Genomic DNA, 25158 nt, shown 5'->3' with positions numbered 1-25158 from the left:
CTCACAACCCGCTAAATCGAGTACTGATTGTAAATACATTAAAACAATATAATATAATTATTAATTGTAAACATTAATCGATTCGTCACAATTAATGTTCTGATATAATATATATTTCAAACATTTACCATGTCCCAATCAAGATAATATTAGACACATAATAGTTTTAGTATCTCGTCACTTATATTTTATAAATCTTTTATTATGTTCTTAATCGTTAATAATAAATAATAATTACTTATTCATCATTATTATTTTTGTTATTTATTTTGTATTATTCTAATGATGCAATGGTTGTACTACGAAAATTCGTAAATAGAGATGTAGCCATAAGTAGCCATAGGTATAAATGGCATTGCGATAAGATTAAGATTATATTTAATATTACAAAATTTGTAGTAGATACAATATATTACAATCAGATTAATTTGAGTTGGTACGAAAAAAATAGCATATAATATTATTGTGAATTCTGAAATAATACTTTTAAAATGTCAACATTGTACACTTAACTTAAAAACTAATTAAAGTCTCCGTTGAATAGTTCAGAATTAGTTTTCTGTATTTTAAATTAAAAATTCAAACATTTTAAATACATAATTATTTGAAAATTTTACTTAATAACAACTGTTAACCATACATTTTGGTCACATAACAATTTAAATCAAATCAATCTGAAACCTAATCAATGGAAACTGTAGTTAATAGGTATGTTCAATAAACTGCGTATGTATTAAATTTATTAAACAATAAAATATGATAAAAACAATTTCTCTTGCAATAAATTTAATAGGTACATTATATTCTATTGAATTTTCAATAGATAAATATAAATTTTTCTTAGTATAAAAATTACAAATATTACAAATCAAAATAAACAGTTGTGTAAGTATATACATATTAGCGATAATACAACATTTAATAGCTATATTAGCCACTGAATTAAATTATAATAAATTGTTATCCCCAACAAGGAAATTACTATTATATTTTCCAAATAATGTAAAAACCAAGATTCAATTAACAAAATTGATAATATATTATATTACGAGTATTATATTTTAGAGAGTACACATCATTATTATACATTACCTAATTCAAACTATAATAGTGTATGTGAGTAAATAAAATGATGGTGATCGTTAATTTCGATCGAAAAATATTATTCTTATATACACTTCATTAAAATAAATATAAAATTGATATAATACTGGTCCAAATAAGTATTAAATACAATAAAATCTGTCAATAATCATTTGATCACTGTGATGTACAGTAATTATAAAAGTATACATACACTTTGTTTCCATTGGTTCTTTTAGACAAACCACAAACCAACTATTGTAGTTGGTGGCGTCAGTTTCAAAATATACATTTAATAGTATTATTAAAAAAAAAAAAAAACAACATATTTTTTTCAAACGAATATTGGTCATATTATGCTACAGTAATACTATCTAAATTAAAACTGCAGTTTTGCAATAAATCATAAAAAATTTAACTTGTTGAATTATAAAACTGTTGCTAGTACATTAAAAAGTTATTCGACCCAAAAATAATTAATATCAATGTATTGATAAATAAATTCCATTATTCAAAAGATAATTTTATAGTATAAAAGTTTGCATATTATTGAATATAATGCTCTTTAATGAAACATTTATTAATTTTCTGACGCATTATACTTTAATTGTACTTAAACATTACACCATTATAATAATCTATAGGTGTTAAGAATTAGGATATTATAGTTTGAAAGCAGATAAATGTCAAATGATAAGAGGCGTATAGGACCAGTATCGAAAATGTATTACGTGAAAAACATTTGATAAGTACCTGTAGTGCGACGTAATCTCCAAAACCGATGGTGGTGAGCGTAACGAAGCAATAATAAAAACTATCAAAATAGCTCCATCCTTCGTATTTTGAAAACACGGCCGCACCAGTGGTGATGATAACCGACGACAGCATTCCAGTAGCAAACATTAGATTCATTTCCGTGGCTTCTTCCTTTTTACATTTTAAATATTGTTTGGCCCTGCAGATGAATAATTAAAACGTTTTATGTATTTACTAAGAACGCTGTTGGATATTTCACATTGCTGTAAAAACATATTAACAGGATGTTTGTTGCTTCTTTAATGAAGCCGTTAATCTGAAATTACCATAGCTTCTGAAGCACGATAAGGTAAAGTTTTTTAATCACCGGGTTCCATACTCAAAAATTAAAAATATTATACGAATTGTCAGTTTTCTTAAGACTCTGACTCAGCTTAAATTATACATGGCTAAAAATACAGTCTTGTAAAACATACTTAAAAAATTATTTGAAAACCATTTTTTAACATGTATGTGTTTTAAATATTTATTTTCAAATATTTTTTCATTTTCATATTTGTATGAGGAAAAAAGAATAATCTATTTACCAATGTTTGATCTATTTTGAATTTTTTTAACTATTAAAGGTTAACGCTAATTTCTTTCAATCTGAATCAACTTCACAATATTTTAATTAAATCATTTATACAAATAATTTTGGTTATTTTCAAATTTGATGTTTAGTTGAACCCACTAGGCTCAAAAATATTGTGAGTAGTATAAAATAATGTGATTAATTTCAACGGTTAATTTATTAAAATCTTATAAATAAATTAATAAAAAACAATTTAGTGAATCTATAGTGATTCAAAAGTCAAATAAATAAATGTTATGTATACATTTCAAATTAATAAAATTAATTGTATTTATAAAATACTGTTAATATTAAATCTAATGTTTGTACGAATTGACAAATAGTTATAAGGGGACAGTTGAAATGTATAGAAAACAATATTTTACACATGAAGTTAATATTATCAAACAAATTAAAGTATATATTATAATATTTAAATTAAATATATATTTTTACCAAACGATTTTAATAATACAAATTTTAAGTATTCTTTACAAGACTGCGACTACTGTCTATACAACGAGTTTCTGATTATCGTTACTTATGATTTATTAAGAAGTTAAACTAAGGATAACTATATATAATTATATATAGTATATATAGTTAAGGATAATGCAAAAAATATATATATATATATATTTATATATAATTAGACCTTACTTAATATAAGTACATAATTGAAAATACAATTTGGAAAGTATGTATAAAGTTGAATTGAATAAAACTATGTATACAAGGTTAATGTGATTGTATAAATATTGTGTTAAGTTACTTATAATAGAAATCAAAATTATTTAATTTATCATGAAAACTATAACTGATAATACTTAATTTAAATTAAATAATTTATTGATAGTAAATTACAATAAACAAAGGCATGGTAAACGACGTTTGCCTAATGCAATTCCTTAGCCGTATACCTATATTTATTTATTATATTTATTTTACAAATTAAAATTTGTGTGTATAAATGTTTAATTAATTATCATAATATATTTTTTATATATATTAAATTGTTGATAACCTATGTCCCATAAAAAATACTAAATTAGCATTTATAGTTTAAAACTATGTATTATGTGGAAAGGGGATAGTTGGTGGGTCATTGTTTAAACACTTTGCTCAGGGTATGGAATATGATTTTCATAACACACTGATGATATAATGTTATGTAATCACTAATCAACTATTATGTACACTACATGATACCTATATTGATTTTTCGAAAACCATATTTAATAAATTTTTCTGCCAATATTTAAAATAAAATAAATACAATTTAGGACAATAACACAAACTTAACCATATGTTAAATAATAAATTGATTTTACCAAATGTAAATCATTTAAAATTTCGTATTTATCCGAAAACAGCTACGAAATCATCCAAAAATACACAGTAACACTGCCAAAAATTATTAAATTTAAAAATAGTATTCATGCTTTATTTAGAAAAAATAGCTCTGGTTTTTGTTGACTAGATTGAAAATTCAAATAAAAATGGTGAAAGTTTTAGCATTTAAAAACGTAATTGTTATTGACGATTTCTATTAAATTAAAATGAAAAGGACATTTGAAACTTTTTTTTTTTTTAATTGATATAGGTACCTAAATATTATTAATCTATAAAATAGAAATATTTTCATAATTTTAATTTTAAATAATTTTGACATATTTTTGAACATATATTTTTGGTATAGTTTAAATTATTATTAATTATGTAACATATATATTTTAAGAACTATTATACAATTAATATTAATTTTTTTTTAGTAATCTAAATAATTTTAAAGTTGCATTTATAATGACGACTCAAGTAATAGTGGAATTTTCAAGTTTCTACAATTGATATTTTCGAATAATAACAAAATAATAAAAAATATTTGATGATAAATCTCTATTAGATATAATATTTTTGATAATATTTTTGAATATTAGTTGTCAAAATTTAAACTTAAATTGTATAAAAATATATACATACAGCTTTACACTTACTCTTATTTTTAATTGTAGTATAAAAAAGTTATTATGAATTTTGTATTAGGTACATGTATTACATTTATAAACTATAGGTTTTAACAGAAATGCATTTTTAACTATAAAATAATTTCCTTTGAATTGTATACATTTTAAGCGTTGGTAAAAAAATTGTGCTATATTATATTTTCGATATTAATAGATTATGGTATGAAAAACTTATAAGAAACTTTGTATTACATTGTACATTTTTTCACGCATAAAATTATTGTAAAACTAATATATTCATCTCTCTGCTCAGAATTAAAAAAAATAATTATAATCTTCTCTTAAATTATTAATACAATCTAATCTGCACAGTTCTTATTGTTATACTTATAGTTTTATTTCACATATTAACAAATAATTTTATTTTAATTCATTTTACACAAATTAATTTTCATATTTCTGGTCAATCGAATTTCATAATGTATACTAAAAACTAACCAGCAAAAATCAGTTTGTTTCGAAAATTACGTAATTTTATTGATAAGTATGTTAAAAATAAAATATTTCCTATATAAATCAAAATAATCTAGAAAAAAATTAGGGATAAAAATCCATTTCTATACAAAATCCAATTTATATTTTGGTTGTACCTATGTTATAAAAAAATATGAATCGTAGAAACATAATATAAATGAAATATATAAAATAAATCTCACTTAAATTATCACTTTCAATTCACTACATTTTTTGTGTTTAAGTGTTAAATAGATACTAAATACTAAAACAGTATCTCGTGAATTTCACATAAACCAATTTAAATATAATATCAAAAAAGTCTTAACCTAGTTTCTTATAAGTTAAATATATTTAAGTCATAATTACTAGTTGGTAATTAATGCGATTTTTTTTTGGCAAAAATTAGTTTTACGCTACTTTATTACGAGTTCTAATAGAAAAATAAAATATTATAATATCATTATAAATGTACTGTAAATTATTATAGATTAATAGACGGTCTTTTATAAATAGAACACATTAGAATAATGTAAAAATAAAATCACATCATCTTTAAATAATAACAAAAATATTATATAATAATTATTATTATTGTTAATTATATGTTATATGTTTTTGAACATGTGTGTAATTCATCAGTTTAGTTTATAGTTAAATTTTTCAGTAAATATTTTGTTTTTTAATCATTTACCATGAAAAAAAATATAGTTTTAATATATTATGTATTGCAAGTAAAGTTAAAAAAAAAAAAAAATGAAACGATTTTTCACCTCCTAATAACTACAGACGCAAATTTATTTAAACGTTCACCAATACTCTGGAACATAATAAGTCCTAATGGTATGCCCACCATAGCGTATGCCATACAAAATGCTTTTCCACCAATTGTCACTGGTGTCGAATGCCCATAACCTGTAAACAAAAAATAGTATTTTTAGAATCCATTATATATTATACATAATATTATATCACTCTATATTTTATTAAAATTTTTTTTTTTTTAACGGTGTTTTATTTAATAAAGTAATGAGTAATAATTTGTATTAAAATAAAACACCATTATGACCTGTTTTTATAACATTAATTGTAAATTCGTATACCAATCATAGCCAAAACGACTGTGGAGAAATAAAACGCGCCCGCAAATTTCCATTGTGGTCCAGCTTTGTGAGGTTTGTTTTCGATGATAGCAACCTCCATCATTCTATAATCATCTTCGCTTATGCTGTATTTTCTCACCAAAGCTGCCTTTAGTTCTAAAACCATCGTAAATATATATATATATGTATTTAAATACTATAGTATAGTGTAGCCGTGTAGGTATATATTATACAATGTATTTATTAATTAAAGCTATCAACAAACGTAGAAGATAATATTATGAATTTTATGCTACCATCATAATAATACTTTAATACACCTATTTATATATTTCGAGGATTGATTTTGAATTAATCTCTGTTTGATTTTAACTATAATTCAAAAATAAAACTCCAGCCAATTAAACGATTAAATCATAAATATTTATAAGCAGTCCACAAGTAAATAAATAATTTAACATTAATTTTATAACAATAAGTAACAGACCTGTCAGTTTTAGTATTTGCATTGGGAATACAACTGTTTAAAAAAGAAAGGAAGTGAACCTAGCTATAATAAATAATAATATTATTCAAATATATTCAAATTAGGATAAAGATTACTGAATATACTTATGACATACCTACATTCATTTTCGAACCGATTATAATACAAACACGTGTACAAACTTTAACAAGTCTATTATTTTTTCCAAGTTTAAATTTGGTCCACAGATATAGTATACGAGTAATAAAAAAAATTAATACGTATCCATTCAATATTTAATGAAAAATAAATATTATATATTTAGTTTAATATTTAGAGAAAAGTTATTGCAATAATATACAACCTTTTTTTATTATTACATTAGTACCTACTAGAATAGATAAAGAAAAACCTATTTAATATTTATTTGGATACTTTATATAGTATTCTTAGAATTACAAGGTACTCATACAATTTCCAATATCTTATTGCATGTACTCTAAAATCGAAATGATATTATTTTACCAGAGTCACTATTATACAAAGTAAATAATAAATAATAATATACAAGTACGCAGTTCCACAGCCCACAATAGTGAGCAGTTTCAAATCTCCAATGATTAATATTATATATTAAATTGCAACACAATAACTAACCATTATTTTGACCCATTCATGTTCTCTTTGTTTATAATTTTTATTCAGTTTAGTTAATATCTTTCATCAACTTCCGTAGTAGTAGAAATACTATAATCTCTATAACTTTGAGGGTAGTTGGTACATTGTGGGATTATAAGTATATTTATCAGAATTAAATAATCATGAAAACAAAAAAACAGGGAACATGCTTTGCTAATCTGCTATATGTCTATAGGGTAAGTTTCAAATGCAATCATCATAGAATAAATTACTGTAATAAAATTGATGTATTAAATTTTAATTCAATGATATTATATCATTGTATCATTATATATACGAAAAATAATTCTGAGTGGAAGTGGTCTATCAGCCTACATTTTAATTTGTTTTATAATAGATAAATATAAAAATATTACTACAGCTGTTAATAGCAAAGTATTGTCATAGAACGGGTTGAATATTTTTTTGGTAAAATAAATTAAAAGTATTTTTGAAAACTCCCTATAATTTAATGTAAAAATGTTAAAATAATATTAAATGTCTTGAAAATTTTAAATTAAAAATTCTATATATAAAAAAAAAAAAATAATAATAAAAAATTTGTGCATAATATGCAATTTTAATTTTTTTAGGTAAGAAAAATCTATAAAAAAACCATATATTGTATTAAATTTTTATTATTTTTATATTGAATAAAACTTTAAAATTTTAAATATCTATACATTTTAAAAAGACCCAAAATATTTTGAAAATGATATAACTATGTCTATTAATATGAATATTCGGTTTTTTTTTGGTTTTTCCCAATTATTGAAAAAAGTATTGGGAATTTATTTTATACCACCCAAATTTTCACACTCTTACCAGAAAAAAATTCTGAAATTTAAAATCAAAACATTTTTACTTAAACTTTTAAACATTATTAGTATATAGTATACAAAGCTTTCACATTGGTTCAGCTTATAATATTTGTTTAGGCTTTTGTATGCAGTTGTAAGCTCTGGTATGTTTAAAACAACTTCATAAATCAGATGGAAAAAATTTATTCAATTGGCGAGACCACCTAATCAAGTTAATTAAAGGTCTAGATTAAAATACTACCCAGAAATTCAACCAAATTACTTCAACGAAAATAGTGCTATGATATGTTAATTTAATGTAAGTCACAAGGTTTTTCTAACGTGAGACGTCCTTTCATGTTATCATCTTCCTTACCTCTTATTATTTTAATTACTTAGTGTACAAAATATTGTCTTGATTATAATTTTTTATATTAAAGATATTTTTTATTAAAAAAAGAACTTAAAATTATGTTTTAGAGTTCAATAAATTTGTAAATTTATACTAGGTAGTACATAAACAAGTGATTTTTACCTAAAAGGTGATTCCATCTTTTTCTTTCAGTTTCCGATTCCAATGCATCAAATACAGCAGCTCCCACTAGCAAATATGTAAATGTGCAAACTACTAGGGATAATGTGCGCACGTTCTGACGCTTCATGTCTCTTGTTTATTCGTGTTACTGAAATATACAAAATCTAATTAACCTGCGATATTATATTATGTACTATTGTATGTTTTATGATATGATCGTGCACATTAACATTTTAGCTTAATATAGTATGTTGAGGTCGAATGAATATTCGTGTTTGTCATTAGGATTATCATTTTTTTATTTTAATTAAACATTTCATTTAAAAAAGTAAATTATAATAATTAAAAAAAATCGTATGCAAACGAAACAAAATATAGCACCATGCGCTGTAACATATAGAAATTATTTACAATATGGATTGTCAAGCTATTTTAGGGGTGTTTGTTTTACTAAATTTTAATAATATATCACTTAGGTACTGTAAGCATGTATTATTATACTGTCGTTTATCTACGATTAGTTCTCCATAATATACTAACGTGGGTATCTGTTTTTGTATAAAATTATTTGAATGTGTTATACAATAATAATATAATATAAAAGAAAACGTTTGTCCGAAGAATAGAGGCTCTGTGTTGTAATGCATTATATTGCTTTCTACTGTTAAACATAATAACAATTGCTTTACATAAACGGTCCACGTTACATCGTGTTTTAGAATAATATATGTAATCTGAAGTGAGTAGTCACTAGTCGATTGCGATAGCGATATTTAAGACAAAAATGATTATTTTACGATTAGGCGTGCGGTTTATGTACGTGTCCGAGTATGCCCCTGCAGCCTACATAATATTATTATTATTATCATAATATAATCCGTTATCGCTACTATTATATTACACATATAGAAACAATAAGTGATGTTTGGCGGGAACTCTGAGTAAGATATCGTGAGATCATGGTATTCCGAATATTCCATATTATACAAAACAAAACCGATAGATTTCACAATGCATAGTATTATATTTACATATTATAATACAGATTATTGTACTAGAGCTAGAATGAATACATAAGCTAATCATCATTATTTGAACCATTCGTACCACGGCTACCATGCATATTATACTGCGTATTCGTTTAACGTCGTCCATTCTAAATAATTTCAATATTGCGTTACCCATACAAGAAGTCTAATGAACTTTTTGACTTTTTTATCCGGGCGGTGCTGCACGAAATTATTTTTGCGCATTATCGATATACATATACGATGGTCCCGATAACAATCAATATCAAAATATGTAAAAAAAAAGAAAGGAAAATACAAAAGCAATCTTCATCTGTACATTATTGTATGTAATAACTAATAACACATGAATAGGTACATAATATATAATATATATTATAATATTATATATTTATTTATCTATTATAGTTATTGACATAGAGTTGAATTGATTCACATAAAAGCCAAAATATCAACGTAAAAATATATAATACATAATTATATGATTAGGTATATATCGTTTGACTACCATTTTTGGTGTAAATATAGAAAAATAATAAATCAGTACCGAATAAAACATGTCATGTACTGCTCACTTAAATTAAATTAAATAAATAATTAATAAAACTTATTAAACAATAAAAAAAATTACAACCGCCCACCCATCACACCGTACACACATTACACACCCACGGGGACTTGATAAACTATGGAAATATACAGTACAATTTTTACTTAGAAACAAAGGGGCAGTAGATGTAGACACAAAATACACTTGATATAATATTTGTATGCGTGTTTAGCATAGTCTGTGAAAGTAAAATAAAATACACTCGTTCCAATAATTATTATTCTCGCCTCCAGACGCGTATTGTCGCAAAATTCAGCTGCATCAATAAGGATAAGTCCTGGTGCAGCCAAATAGGGAGATAGATTAAAAGAGAGAGAGAGAGTGAAAGCTTATTTCTAAAAGACAACTTGTTTGTATAATTTTACCAAGTCAGTTATCTGAAATGTAATACTGAAATAAAAACGGTATACTTATAATATTATGACTATTGTGACTTAGTTCTGGTTTTAGTGCTATTTTCGTTGATTGAAATTATTATTTATTGTGCACGGTTTTAGCATTTAGCAGAAGAATGCGATAGTGCTTTAAAATTTCTTTAGAATTGTCATTGTTTCTTATGTGGAAGTTTCAAGGGGGTAAGTACCGAATATATATAATAGGAATAGGTCAAGCTCAAGCTATGTATTTGAATTCAGAAATATTTTGTTTGAACACGTAACCAACGACTAAAAAAACATTATTTTGTTAAAAACATATAATTAATATCTACTGAACTTACCTTTCAAAAATAGCGATTTTGATAACTAATTATCTGAAAATAAAAGATATATATAACTCTATAGACAATAACTCAGTGTAACCAATTATTGAAGTACAAGAAAACGTTTGACAACCATATAAAAAACAGTCGTTTAAAGAAATTAATTGAACAAAGTATAAAGTTTGGTTTACAAAATAAATGCGTTTACAATTTGACAGTGACAAAAACTATAGGTACGTACCGTTCTTCACGAAATAGAAGTGCCTCTCGTTAAGTTAATAATGTGGATGAGATCCCACCCTTCCCACAAAAAAAAATTAATAATAATAATTAAAAACAATATTGAGCTTTACTTTTAATGCGATGATCAATCTATATCAGATGTAAGATAATAATATATATGAACTATATAGGTACCTACAATATATGAAAAATTATATAGGTATTGTGTAAAATATATCGGTACTGAGTGTGTTTCGAATCTTGTAAACTCTAATAATATAAGTAATGACTATTCAAAGATCGATACTTTATAAAAACTTTTATACATAAATCGGCAATTTTAGATTTGTTTGGAACACAGACACGATAAATTTACTATTGCTTACTACAAACAGTAGTGTATGTTAGGTATTGTTATCGATACGCCACACGTTAAATTTCGCTACGCCCACCCCTCAAAATTATATTTTTATCTGGCGGGTACGCGTATACGAGCGTAATAACACAATATCATATAATATTATTGATTCTGTACACTCGACCACCGACATATTATTATCACATCGCGGTGTTGATAATACCATCCGAGGGGTGCCGTACGACTCTGACGGATTTTCGGCACCCGAACGATCCGCAGTAGTATAGTCTGAGCCGTCGTGGCACCAAAGTATGTATAATAATATTATTCTCATTATTGAGTGTATCGGGCGCGTTTCGAGAACAGTTTCCGCGCAGAGGACAAGCTCGTCGCGATCGATCGTCGTCTCCGTCAATACAATGAGACGAACTGTCGTTTATGCATATCCATATCATAATAGCCGTGCACGTCATTTTTAAATATACGCTATTATATTATGATATCGCAGTCGAACCCGCTCTACGATTTATTTCGTATCGTTATTAGTACACAGAGTACAGTATTATATACGTACCCTAAACGTGCAGTGTGTTGTACACGCTCATCACATCCGACGCGATCTCAAAGCTTCCTCGGTCCGTCGCCGCGTTTTTCGTCGGGTTTTCCTCCTCGGCGGCGTATGACTACGCTTTTCTGCATAATATTATCACGACGACAGTGGTATCGTCGTTGCGATATTCGCCGTGTGTCTGTCGTCGGCCCCGTGGTGTGTGCCGGTCACCGCCACCGCCACCGTCGTCGTCGCCGCCGCCGCCGCCGCCGTGCGAGAGCGCCGCCGCCGGACCGTTTATCGCGCCCGCCCCGGGTGGGACGGGGGAGAAAATAATCGATTTTCCCGCGCGAAGCTGCGGTGCGCAGTGTCGCCGGCCCTTCGGCGCGAGATATATACCGCGAATGTCCCGCCATCGAGTTGCAATATAATAACAATGACGTCGCATGCACACTGCAGCGTTATTATCGTGTCGTCGTCGCTGCAGCTTTATCGTCGTGACGTCATATTGTCAATCGTGCAATTATCGTTTATAACTTAAGTACCCGATTTTGCGTGGGTTCGATCAGAATTCGAATCGAAAGAAAACATGACGATATTATAAATAACGTTTTGGCGAGATTAACTCGTGCTGCATGATGATTCAAATGGTGCAAAAACCACCGACCGACGCGTGACGTTATAATAATATATTACGTATATACACAGGCGCCTACCTACTTGTTGAACGACGCGAGTGCAGGAAGTCGAGTGGTGTTTATATACACGCACACACATCATTATTATTTATAATAATATAGAATGTCGTCGCCAATATATATCCCAACGACCTCGTTGCAGTTAAAACGTGAACACCGCGACCGAACCAAATTCAAACAAACAAACAATATAATATAACGATGGACGTGTTTTGTGCATAAAACGGAACACGGTCATTATAGTCATAATATTATTATATATTTTGAACCGACTACTAATCGATTTTATTATACGAGTATATGTTAATTTTTATTATGACGTAAATTTGATTTTTTAATGATAAGTGTTTGTAAATATTGTGGATTAAATTTTAAATTTGTTTAATTTACCACTATTGTGAAAAAAAATTTTTTGGAAAACAAACAGTATCGCCTCCTCGTGGTGTTCTCTGGATAACGATAAATGATACTCAAATATTATAATCATTACCTACTTAATTTTAAATTGATCTTAACTACTCTGTACGAAATGGGAGTCATATAAAAATAAAATTTGGGTGAAACGGGTACCCGGGCGAAACGTAGAGGATCAGTTTTGAGCGAAACGGGTCTCCCCCAAAAATGTTGTACGTAAATAGGCAAATTCAAATAACTAACGGGATTAGATGAAATGGAAAAAAAATAACTTATAAGAGTTATAGATCATTTAATAGTGATTAGTGACACTCATAACGGAGCATAATATACAGAAAAAAATCTAGATACTTATTAGATGTCGTAATCAAATAAACATCTTTGGATAAAACTTTTGAAATCTCATGAGTCGGAAGCTGTTAAAGCAATTTAATTGAGTTAGCTATTGCCTATTTGTGCTCTTAACAACAGTTTATATAATAGGTAATGAGTTTATTTGTGAATTCTTAGCCATCTAGGCCATTTTCTAGAAAACATGCACTAATTCAATGTATACATATATTTGTTTATCATCATTATAGACCGGACTCGTTAGCGTGCATAAAAATATGAATTTGATTCTGTGACTTGGCCCTTATATCACAAAAAATTTCAAAAATTAAAATATTTTTTATTTACAGTGCTATTTTGATAATTGTGTTTATATTGTTTTATTGTAGTAAAATATAAAATAATAATATGGTCGAGAAACATTTTGATAACCCACGTGGACTATAATATGTCATATTATCATATTAATCATATTATAATAAATTGGTCGATTACGGACCGCATAAAAATACATCGTGCTAAACAAGAGCCAAAGAAAAACAAATCATATAAAATTAAATTAAATTAAATTGTACTCATTATACGTTTGAATATAAAATTTTAAAAACCGTATAATACACACCCCTATATTTTGTTTCGTGGTATGTTCGATTTTTGCTCACTTCGGTGTACACATAAATAAATATTGTTACATAATTTTACTCTCGCTACCTACCTACGTGATTATCTTGGTATAAGTGGTATACCGTTCTCAGGTCGTACATCATTACAATAACGATCAATCAGATGACGGCTGTATACGCGTGTATATACGCTTAGATACCTAAATAATAAATAAAATTATTATGTATTATATAATATATAAATAGTGGCTGTACAGTGTACACGTATATAACGTTTGTATTAGTTACCATAGGTATTTAAATTACTCGCTTCTCGTATGATTATTATTATCTCTCGTCCGGAGCGCTAAACACGCGATAGAGATATTGCTTATCCTTTTTGGTTTATTGTTGTTTAGTACAATAATAATATTATTATTATCAACTAACTATGATATATATATATAAATAATTGTTGTTTAAAAACAACAACATCGACACATCGTACGTATATGAAAGTTCAATGTTAAAATACCTTATAAAGTATAAACTATAATTAATATATGTACTAGTCGGACTATATTATGTTATATTTTAAATGATCAATTAAGAAAAAAAATCAATTACCTATAAAACAATATAAAACTTTTAATTCAAATTACAGACTCATTCAAACTTAAAATCCATCAGTTGCTAAACTTGGAACCAATTCACTTCCTGTAGGAGATCTGTCTCGTTGGCTCTGAAGAAAACGATATTGACGTCTGCTGCATAGTTAAATCGATAAATTAACAAATTAGTTGAAAAAAAATTAAATTAATAACGTTGGGATTTCATTACTAAATTATCACTCTGTTCACATATTATATGCCATTATTGTGTTTTATGTATATTAAAAATTCAACATATTTTTTTATTATTACTCAAAGCATTAACTATAAATATTATTTTGTAATAATAAGAAAAAAATCAGAATGATAAAAAATGTAATTTAGCTTACGTCTATCACTATATAATATTATTATTTTATTTATTTATTTTTTTTACTTTTGACATAAATTTAATTTAAAACTAAAACAACAATAATGACGTAATGAAAAAACCCTTTATTGATAGGTACAATAATTTAAGTATTCCAGGATAGTATACATATAATATAATATAATACATTATCATATTTTTTATATTGTTTTTCATTCTGTACAATAGAATACAAAATATTGAGTTTATCATGAAACATTATAACTTTTGGAAAAAAAAAACTTTTATTTTATCCGATACGTTTTTTATTTCATGCCAGGGATATTCGTGCCAACGATTTTTTGAATATACATTATACATACATACATAGATAATAATATAGAATATAGATGATAGTCTGCAGCTGATGATATATTTTAAAATTATTATAATGTCTGATGATTATATCAAAATTTTAATACGTGGTGTATATGTCTAATGGTATATTATGGATATAATAGTATATCATACATTATACAATTATTAATATTACATTAATATTTGGTTTCACCTTTTACTTTCACCATAAATAATATTTTTATTGATTTATCAAATTTTCCATTCTTAAATTCTTAATAAATAAATAATATTGTTTTGTATGAAGACATTTATATACAGTGATGGCGTTTTATTTCTTTTCGTGTTGATAAATTATGATCATTAAAAACTAAAAAAAAATTATACTCAGGGATGCCCAATTTTGCTAAAATATCCTACATTTCAGGAGCACCTATTTTATAAAGGTATAAGATATAGGACTTATAGGGGACCCGCAGAATTATTACCCATCTCACTATAACGCAATATTATAACTTTAGATGAATCAATTTTACTCTGTTCTTTTAATATTAGTATTTTACTAACAATTAAATCTAAAAGAAAAAATAATATTATCTAATACATGATTTTTATGTGATATCATTTAATTTTAAAGCAAGTTTTGAACATTTTAAAATGATTTTTTATTAAAAATTATAATATCAATTAAATAATCCAATGTAAAGTCTTGGATAATATTTTAATTCATATATTTAATAGTAGATCAATCCATTATAATATTAAAAATGATAAAATGTACCTAATACTAAAATGGATTAGGTATTCTCAAAATACTATATTATGTTCAATATTATGCATTGGTAAGATACTGAATCAATACATTCAATGTTATTTTTTTTTATTTTGTTATATTATAATATAGGTACCTAAGTATATTTAATAATCAAAAATCCATGCTTATATTTTTATTGGAAGTTTTTTTCATCGACAAGCGTTGTTAGATATTTACAAAAACAGTCTAAAAATAAATTGTTTTCTATAAATCTATAAATTATTCATTTATTATACATTTTATTTTTTATACGATAAAACGATCAAACGGTAGTCAAAGATGTTCGAACCGTGTATCAAACTACTTAGGTGGCTTAAAAAATAAATCGTATACATGACTTTTTATGATTTAACAATATTTTCAAGAGATCGGTTTCAAAACAATACATCATAAATGCTTACTCGTATAGCTATAATTCGTTGAATTCGTTTGAAGTTGAACAATAGGTACATCCACGCAACGTTATTATTGAGTGTTCATCTAGTTTTTTCTTTTAAAAGATTCCATTATTACTATAATATGTATCAGAATTTTTTTCATGGCCTCTGGATCATAATAATACATAGGTACATTGTATTTGGACACGATAATCAAAATATTCCTTTTCGGTTTCGATAATATTATCATATAGAGTTTTTATTATTGTATAAATTATAATAAATAATAGTTACTGTAAACTTGTAATGAATACCACTTAAAAATAAGCTCAAATATTTTATTATCGTGTTAAACACAAATTATATATTACCTATACAGCAGTATACATACACTTTCTTTGAATTTAATTAAAATGTGTTCACGAGCACGCACTGAGTATGGATCATCACTCGATGCAATTTTCTTCAAGTTGGACTTATTTATTTACATTTATAGTAGGAAAATATAATATCATATTTGCATGTTCATTAATTTTATTGAACAGTGTTATTACCAGAAATCAAAATCAAATTTAGTTATTCACTTATTTAATGTATTAAATATATTTATACGACTATATTATACTTGAAAGTATTATACATTTTACATAATCATATCTTTTTCGTTTGCCGTTTGATAAATTTGAAAACTTTCATAAAATGTGTACATTTTTGTAATTATTTGAAAAACTTAGGTGTATAACAGGAAATAATCATTCAATAAAATATTCAATGTGTGTTATCAGTAATTATAATAATTATCAAATACCTATAATTTTGGTTTAAAAAAAAAAAGAATTTTTTTTTATTTAAGTCAAAAACATTTCGATATCTCAGTATTAAGTAGATAATTTGAATTAAAAGTTACAATATTACAATTTATACCTATTTGACGCAATAAGTATATGTGATCAAGAGAATATATATTTATTAATTATTTATAAGACATGTTACTGAATTAAATTAGTAATAAACACATGATATTTACAGATATTACAGATTACAGACACTTTGATGTGAGAAGTCATCTATTAATGACATTTACAAATTCAACACCAAAAAGTTTATTGCTCTGCTGTAAAGTATGTATAAATAGAAGGTATTAGTATTTCTTGTCATTGAGTATCCTACTGTAATATTAATAAAATATATATTAAATATTTTGATTTTAATGATAATCACTAACCTAACAATAAACGATTCTGAGTAGAAACTGTCCGTCAACCAATATAACATAGGTAACATATTATATTTTTATAATATAATAAATTATTATAATATTTATTGATATAATTGTAGAAATTAATTTTACTAATAGTAACACAGTAGGCGTTGTATGGTGTGTAAATAGGCAATATAGCTTATAAATGAGTATAAATAATATTTTGAAAATGTCATTGCGTAATGCCTATAATAAAATATTATGATGTAGGTACCTACGTAAAGTATGAAGTTAAAAATAATAATTGTCAACATATTATAAGTTCTTGAATATATTATACGTGTTAACTAATAATTATTACACATCATAAAACAACATAATATTATTAGATACAAAATACATTAGTAAAATGATATATTATGAATACTTTACACTTATTATACGAAATGACGCCCTGTGAAAAGTAAATATCAACACGTATCTATATAAATGGCAAGCATTATATTATTATATCTATAAATAAATAAACAACATCATGTAAGTCATTATTTATTACAGAACGTGGTCGTGTTCATTACAACGATTGCTAGGATTAAGTTTACATTCGATGGAAAATAAAAATCGATTCCTCGTCTACGTATTCTCCACTTTTGCTATGTAATTATTTCTGTATATTATACAGGGTGCGAACAGTACCAAATATATGTGTTTGTGTTATACTAGAGTTCAGCGTGTGACGCAATACACTTCCACTGTCGAAAAGAAAAGAGAAAATACCGATTTCCGCAAAATATCAATTAACAATATTATTTTTGGCTATATAAAAATCATAAAAACACATTTTTATTGGTATATTTATCAAAATATCGTACAAACATAAATTGGAAAATTCAACATTTGTTTCTAGGTACTTATTAATAATTGTATAACAAAAAAATAGATTTTTGAAAACATTTTTCTTTGCGGGTAAGCTTTAAATAAAAACTGTACCTACGATATTTAAATAAGTATGTTCAATGACATACTTTTATATAATTACTAATTAGGTATATTGGTTATGGCCCACCCCTATAAACATGTATAATATATAAATTATCAATAATAGTCTAATAATCAATAATTGAGTTAAAAAAAACCGTACATTTTTTTACTATCAATTAATATTATAGCATTTTTTAATACTGAGCCAACTGCATTTAGACTTATATTATGAAACCGTCAGCCGTGAACCATATCAACCGGTTTAATCTCTCGAATTAAGTCGATATACTATACAGTATACAATATTATCATTTATCGTAAGGTTTAAATCTATTTAAATCTACATATTTCGGAAAAGATTCTCGGTCGGGCCGTCGAACTGTTATGCGAAAATAATAAAACGGAACATAAATGAAGCCGACGAGGTTATTTCTATTGCAAGAACACCGTCAGCTTGACGACGATCGCGTCGCCGACCGCGTAACGCCTGTACGTCAGCACGTCGTGCCGGAACTCCATGGACGCGCAGACGGTTTCGGCGGTGGCGGCGCACCGGACGTCGTCCCAGATCCGGGACACGATGTCTTCCGGTTCGAAGTCCGTCTGGTCGAGCACGCTGAGCCGAAGCCGGTGCGCGAACGGCCACCTGAGCTGCGCGTCGTACTCGCCGGCGGCCGGCACGGCGGCCACGCGAACGGTGCGGGCCACCACGTCCGAGTGGACGGAAAGCGATATCCGGTAACTACGGGGTGACACGTAAAACGGCGGGCTACGGACCAGGCCGTCCGCGGCGCCGAACGACAGCCGCCAGAACGCGTCCACGCGCCAGTAGTAGACGAACGCGGCGGTGGTCGGTGCCCGCGGACGTCCGCTTCCGGTGGGACCGTCCTCGGTGGTAGACACGGTGCCGTTGTACGTGCCGATCTCCCGAAGTCTCTTGGTGTCCACCGGCCCTGCACCACCGTCACCCACTGCAGGCTTACTATGGAAACACACAAAATGTATTGTATTTATCGAATTATATATTGACGATAATATAATAATTTTATTATGCGATAAAGGCGACGCAAATCCTGCAGAAAGTATAATCGGGGGATATATGGATCATCGGAGTTTATGATGATGTGTTAAAAATGGTTGACATCAAAATAATGATATAATGTTTTCCGTATTGAATATTAACAGCTGTCGAGTTGTAACGCGTACGTCATTTTTATATTTAATACGACTCTTTATACATTGCGATTCTGTTTTTATTATTGGAAATATGACGTGTTAATGTGGTATTATTATATATAATCGTATTTCAGTGTCCTGCCCTTCATGCGTACTATACTTAAAATACAAAAAATAATTCCAATTTTACCAGTAAATTTCCCGTCATCTTTTTCGGTATGTTTTACGAGTCTCCAAACATATACGATAGAGATATGACGTTAAACCGTTAAAGTAACAGCGCAGATATCGTAAAAAAGCGTTGTGTAATATTAATGTATAAACTGAGGTCGGAGATAACAAACACTTATGTCGTGTTGTGGTAAAAAATATGAATTTGATTGTAATATTTAAAAACGCAATGTTATTTTTATAAGCGATACGAGTGTCCAATACAATTGGCCTAAGTAAATAATTAAATTTACCTATAAATCTATATTTTTTTTTCAACGTTTAATACTTTTAATGTACCTTATGATTTGCCCGCTCAATAAAACGCGTTCTATATGAAACAATCGTTGTTTTATGTTTTCTGCGTCTGCTATTAATAACGTTTCGATGCGATGAAGCCTCACGTTCGTCTCGTCTGAAATTATAATTGCAATAATAATACATCGATATTAAACTTTAATCGTTACTCGTTAGTTACTTATGTCATTATAATTTAAAATGTATACATTTTATAGTATTTCAAATGAATCTATACAAAAGTATATAAAATACAAATAAATATTAAGTATATTATAATTTCATTTCTGAGCTATAACATATTACACCTAAATTATTAAAGCATATTGTAATATTGTTTTTTATATCATTAAAAACAAATGGTTATTAATATATTAATAAAACGAACATTTTTCATGTGAAGGTCAGCCTTCGTATTAAAGTATAATATCATGTAAGGCAATTAGGCAATGCAAGAAACTTACTCTGAAAAAAAAATTAACCTCATATATTATAGATATGTTTTCTGTTGAATGTCGATAGAGAATATTTTAAAACACTTTCGAATAGGTAAGGGAATTATTTATATTTTTTAGTAAAAAAATACAGATTAGCTTTACCGCATGAATAATTATCCTTATAATATTCGTATGTTGTTATTCATTTTGTTTAACGTCAAACGTAGCTCGGAAGTTACAGATTATACTGCAGTAATTACTATTTTAATTACACTTATAATTAAATACGTGCTAGGCTAATTCAATAATATGATACTCATTAGGTTTATTATCACTGCGTTTTAACCCTGTATATCGGTGTTATAGACTTATAGTCAATATTATTTTATCAGATAAAATAAAAAAGTATTGATAATTGGTCTTGACTTTCCCACGAAAAGTAACTACATTTTAAGCATGATCGAAAATAATACATTATATTATAAAAATGAATAATAATTAGGTAGCACGTAAGTTATAATAATAATTAATAAATAATATCATCGTTTGGACGTTGCGGTATTGACTATACCTAAGTGTTATAAATTGTGATACAAATTATAGAGGTTTATGTATTATACTTATGTTGCAAATGCCGTGACAAAACCGCGAAAACTTTCCCTCGGCGGTGGCCACGATACGGTCGGTGATGACTTTGCACGACGTGTACTGCACATCGATAGCGCCGTCCGACGTGAAGTTTTCTGGAAGTCCGTTCAAAAATGAGACGTTCTGTTGGGCTACGACCGTGGCGGTCTTCAATAATAAACCGATGGTGAATCCTACGACGGCGGCAATGATCATCGTGACAATCTTTTTAAATCTTACGAACGTGTTATATGTAAACGTACTATATTATATTTTAATACAGATTATAGGTACCTAACCTACTTAGTACTTGTAACTTATACGTTAATATTATATAACTGTTGCGGCGTGACGGTGCGGCCGTGTACTGTGCCGGTTGCAGAGTATATAATAACCGTCGATGGCATATATAATAGCAGTACTCGTGAATTGTATCGGTTCAGGACTTAACGAGAAACAAAAAATCTCACCAAAAAAAAAAAAAATCTATTTCTACTCCGTTACGAGTTCGGTGCACAAGTGCATAATAATATACCACACATGTACAAGCGATATAGGGCCGTTCCTAATTTATTGTATGTTTAGATAATGATGACGCTATATACTCGTATTGTATGGTATAATGCTCGTACATAGAACTGAGCAGACGATTTTATTTTATGCACACCACGTCCATCAATGTGGTAAAAATAATTCACAATACGCGTTATACACTTGTGAGCTGCCCTGTAATAACATCCATCTTGCAGAGACGGTATAGGTACCTATAACATATATAACAACCATAACAGTGTGCGGCGGGAAACGTATAGCGCGTGGAATATAAAGAGAAAAAACTTTTACGATATTGTAATTCTTCCGCACATAAATACATAAATATATATGCATATGTGTACAGAACTGCGGCGTTTTAAAATATTAACGAACAGTATTTTCGTGTGTACTATATATAGACCTCACAGTATCGTATATTGAAACGATATCGTGTGTGTCCTGTGTGTCTCGTAACTCGTAAAAATTAAAAATCTTTTTTTAAGAATGCTTGTTTTACGCTATACATATATCGTGCGTGCGGACCCAACAGACATCAGACATTTAATAGTGTGTTCACACAATCGTATAATCTGTAATATATATATGTGTGTGACTATTATACGACGCTGTAATGTGTTTGCAGGGAATTTAATCAGTGCGTTTAAAATGGAAGACCGTAACTTTATTTCAATGGATCTGTTAAATTTTATTCTAGTTATTTGTATAAGACATAAGTACAACTTATTTGAATACAGTTTCTCGATATCTGCTAATATTGTAAAATCAATTATAATAGAATATACATGTGAAAGATCCTATAGACGTATAGACGCGTCCAATAATTATAAATTATAATTGGACAAGATCACGATTATATGATAATATATTGTTTATTTTATGTTAATGTGTTATAATCAGACGTTTTAGTACATCTATAAAATTGTTCGTAGAACAATAAAATGTGAGTGATTAAGCATACGTTTTTACATATACTATCACAAAACTGTGTATATTTTATATTGAACTCAATTGAAGAATTAATTTACTTAACATTTTATCATAATAACTAATGCAATTTTCAACCAAAAATTTCATGAGTAAAACCACTGTAATATTTTATAATTAGTTATTTTGTATAGAAATCTCAACTACCTGCTTTATGGCTTTACACGTACCTAATACCTATATATTTTTATTTTTTTTACCAAATTTGACAGTTGAATCACATTTGTGACAGAAAGATTATTGATTTGATTTTGTGCAGTGTAGTTTCACACTTTTTACTTAAAATTTTTTTAGAAAATTTAGGAACCCACGTTCGATTTGGTCTGTTTTCGGTGGGTAGAAAAAGTGTCGAAGTATGAATATAAATCGAAAATACTGTTTAATGGTATGGTAAAAACCAACACCCTTACTCTGTGATTGACACTCCCTTTGTAAAATAAACAAACATTTAAAAACATTTAACCAGTTACAATTGGTTTTCCATTCCCACGCACATGTCGCATTAGATGAACTCCTCTCCAGATTATTACCCCGTAGATGCTCCTTCTCCACCCTTTGTCTTTGCGATGTTAATCTATAAAGACAATGCTATACTTCCATATTGGTATGCCATTACAATACTTTACTCAATATGTTATTATGACATAAATTATACGTTTTAGTCATTATAACAGTGCGGCACTCTGGTGAAACAGACTAGGTATAGGTAGGTACTTATAACAGTTTTAAAAAGTACCGGCTATACTCAATTTTAAAATTGAACTTTATACTTAATACGTTCAACTGGTTAGAAGTGTAGGAATTGAACAGATTTTTATAACTTCACCTAGTGTACGTATAATATTACTAAAATAAAACATAATTTATATTATTTTATTTAGTTTATAGTGTTTATATCGATAACGTCATGAAGCAAATCGCGAACGATCAAACTTATTTCCTATTAAACACAATAAAACGCGTTCACGAATAAAATTAATACTATTAATGATGTTATATGATATTATAATGATAAATATAACATATATATAATATATAGGTATAGTATATTATATAATTTAATAATGATACCACAAAATATGATTAAAAATATTATTTAGAAAAAAATAACATTAATTAAAATTATAATTCAGGTGCTTTGATTGTCTTTAAAAAAGTTAATCAATCGACAAAGAGTTTTAAATGATTAAATTGAATAAAAAAAATTATAATATCATAATGTATAATGGCTAGGCATATATTATAATATGTGTGTGCCATATATTTACAATTTCCGGACAACGCGATTTTATCTGCTTAATTAATTAGTATTTATCAAGCAAATACTAAAAAAACAAAACAACAAAAAATTATGTTATGTATATTATGTTCAATTTTGTTATATAATATTATACACAGTACTATCTATTAATTATTATAGGTTCAGGTTCGCGTAATCGATGAACTCATTAAACGATCGACCAACTAATTTATAAATCTTTAGCAATATCTACTGCGGCCGCAATTATAATATACTTGATATAAAATGTTGCGATTTGAACTCTAAATCGAACATGTTACATTGAGCATTGGATATCATAATACATATTATTATAAATTATTCATATTAGTTATGAGTAACGATTAATCAATCATTTCAATATTGATGATTACGTAAAGTCAATTCGATATTGGCGCAATTATAAGAACCTTTGAATATTAACATAATAATAATATTATTGTTAAGCGCGCAACGACCCAAATTATCAATAATAACACAATAATATTGAACGCCGATGGTAATTAGCCGAAACCCGTCTTTTTTTGCGATAAATCAATGGATCGATTTCGCATACATTGCACGAATTATGAATATTATAATATTAAAATAGATAATACATAAAATATGCATAGTAATAAAATACTTAACAAGATCGATTTAAATATTTATGAATTCAATTACTGTTGTTTGCTTATTTATTTGTAGATATTAATTATATATTATCGGCCACTGGCGGCTATAGTGGGCAAACGTAAATAATAATATTATCATACAACACAACGGTGGACGATGATGACGATATGACCTTCCGCACGTGTGTACAGTACTATAGTGTCATATATATATAATCATACCTACCTACACTGCGTGTCGTATTAGTCGTCGTATTTTTAATTTC

General features: G+C 27.5%; 2 protein-coding genes across 3 annotated transcripts in view; both read right to left on the bottom strand.

Annotated features, from left to right (window-relative positions):
- The window catches only part of LOC114125355 (two pore potassium channel protein sup-9-like), a 107351-nt gene extending 95102 nt beyond the window's left edge, over positions 1 to 12249 (bottom strand). Inside the window, exons 1-6 of one of the 2 annotated variants that reach the window (XM_050205732.1) lie at positions 12004 to 12249; positions 10868 to 10900; positions 8512 to 8659; positions 6033 to 6188; positions 5703 to 5844; positions 1837 to 2038 (exon numbers count right to left, since the gene is read on the bottom strand). In XM_050205732.1, coding sequence (XP_050061689.1) covers positions 1837 to 2038; positions 5703 to 5844; positions 6033 to 6188; positions 8512 to 8638 — 627 coding nt within the window. In that variant the 5' untranslated portion in view covers positions 8639 to 8659; positions 10868 to 10900; positions 12004 to 12249. The remainder of the gene's footprint in view (positions 1 to 1836; positions 2039 to 5702; positions 5845 to 6032; positions 6189 to 8511; positions 8660 to 10867; positions 10901 to 12003) is intronic. The other variant, XM_050205733.1, reaches the window with a different exon arrangement.
- A 6133-nt stretch (positions 12250 to 18382) lies between these two features.
- On the bottom strand, positions 18383 to 21978 carry LOC114125346 (uncharacterized). Its single transcript, XM_050206026.1, has 3 exons — positions 21454 to 21978; positions 20400 to 20514; positions 18383 to 19695 (listed from the first exon to the last, which is right to left on the bottom strand). The coding sequence occupies exons 1-3, from the start codon at positions 21674 to 21676 to the stop codon at positions 19146 to 19148; spliced, it is 888 nt and encodes a 295-aa protein (XP_050061983.1). The 5' UTR covers positions 21677 to 21978; the 3' UTR covers positions 18383 to 19145.
- Positions 21979 to 25158: the final 3180 nt, after the last annotated feature.

The sequence above is a fragment of the Aphis gossypii genome, chromosome X (assembly GCF_020184175.1).
Source record: "Aphis gossypii isolate Hap1 chromosome X, ASM2018417v2, whole genome shotgun sequence".
Taxonomy (NCBI): Eukaryota; Metazoa; Arthropoda; class Insecta; order Hemiptera; family Aphididae; genus Aphis; species Aphis gossypii.
This window is presented reverse-complemented; position numbering and strand designations above follow the sequence as displayed.

Coding starts and splice junctions, on each gene's coding strand:
- LOC114125346 (XM_050206026.1), bottom strand. CDS start 21,676: ATGATCATTGCCGCCGTCGTAGGATTCACCATCGGTTTATTATTGAAG. Junction 20,515..21,453: donor TCACGGCATTTGCAACATAA/GTATAATACATA, acceptor TTATAATTTCAG/ACGAGACGAACGTGAGGCTT. Junction 19,696..20,399: donor TTGAGCGGGCAAATCATAAG/GTACATTAAAAG, acceptor GTGTTTCCATAG/TAAGCCTGCAGTGGGTGACG.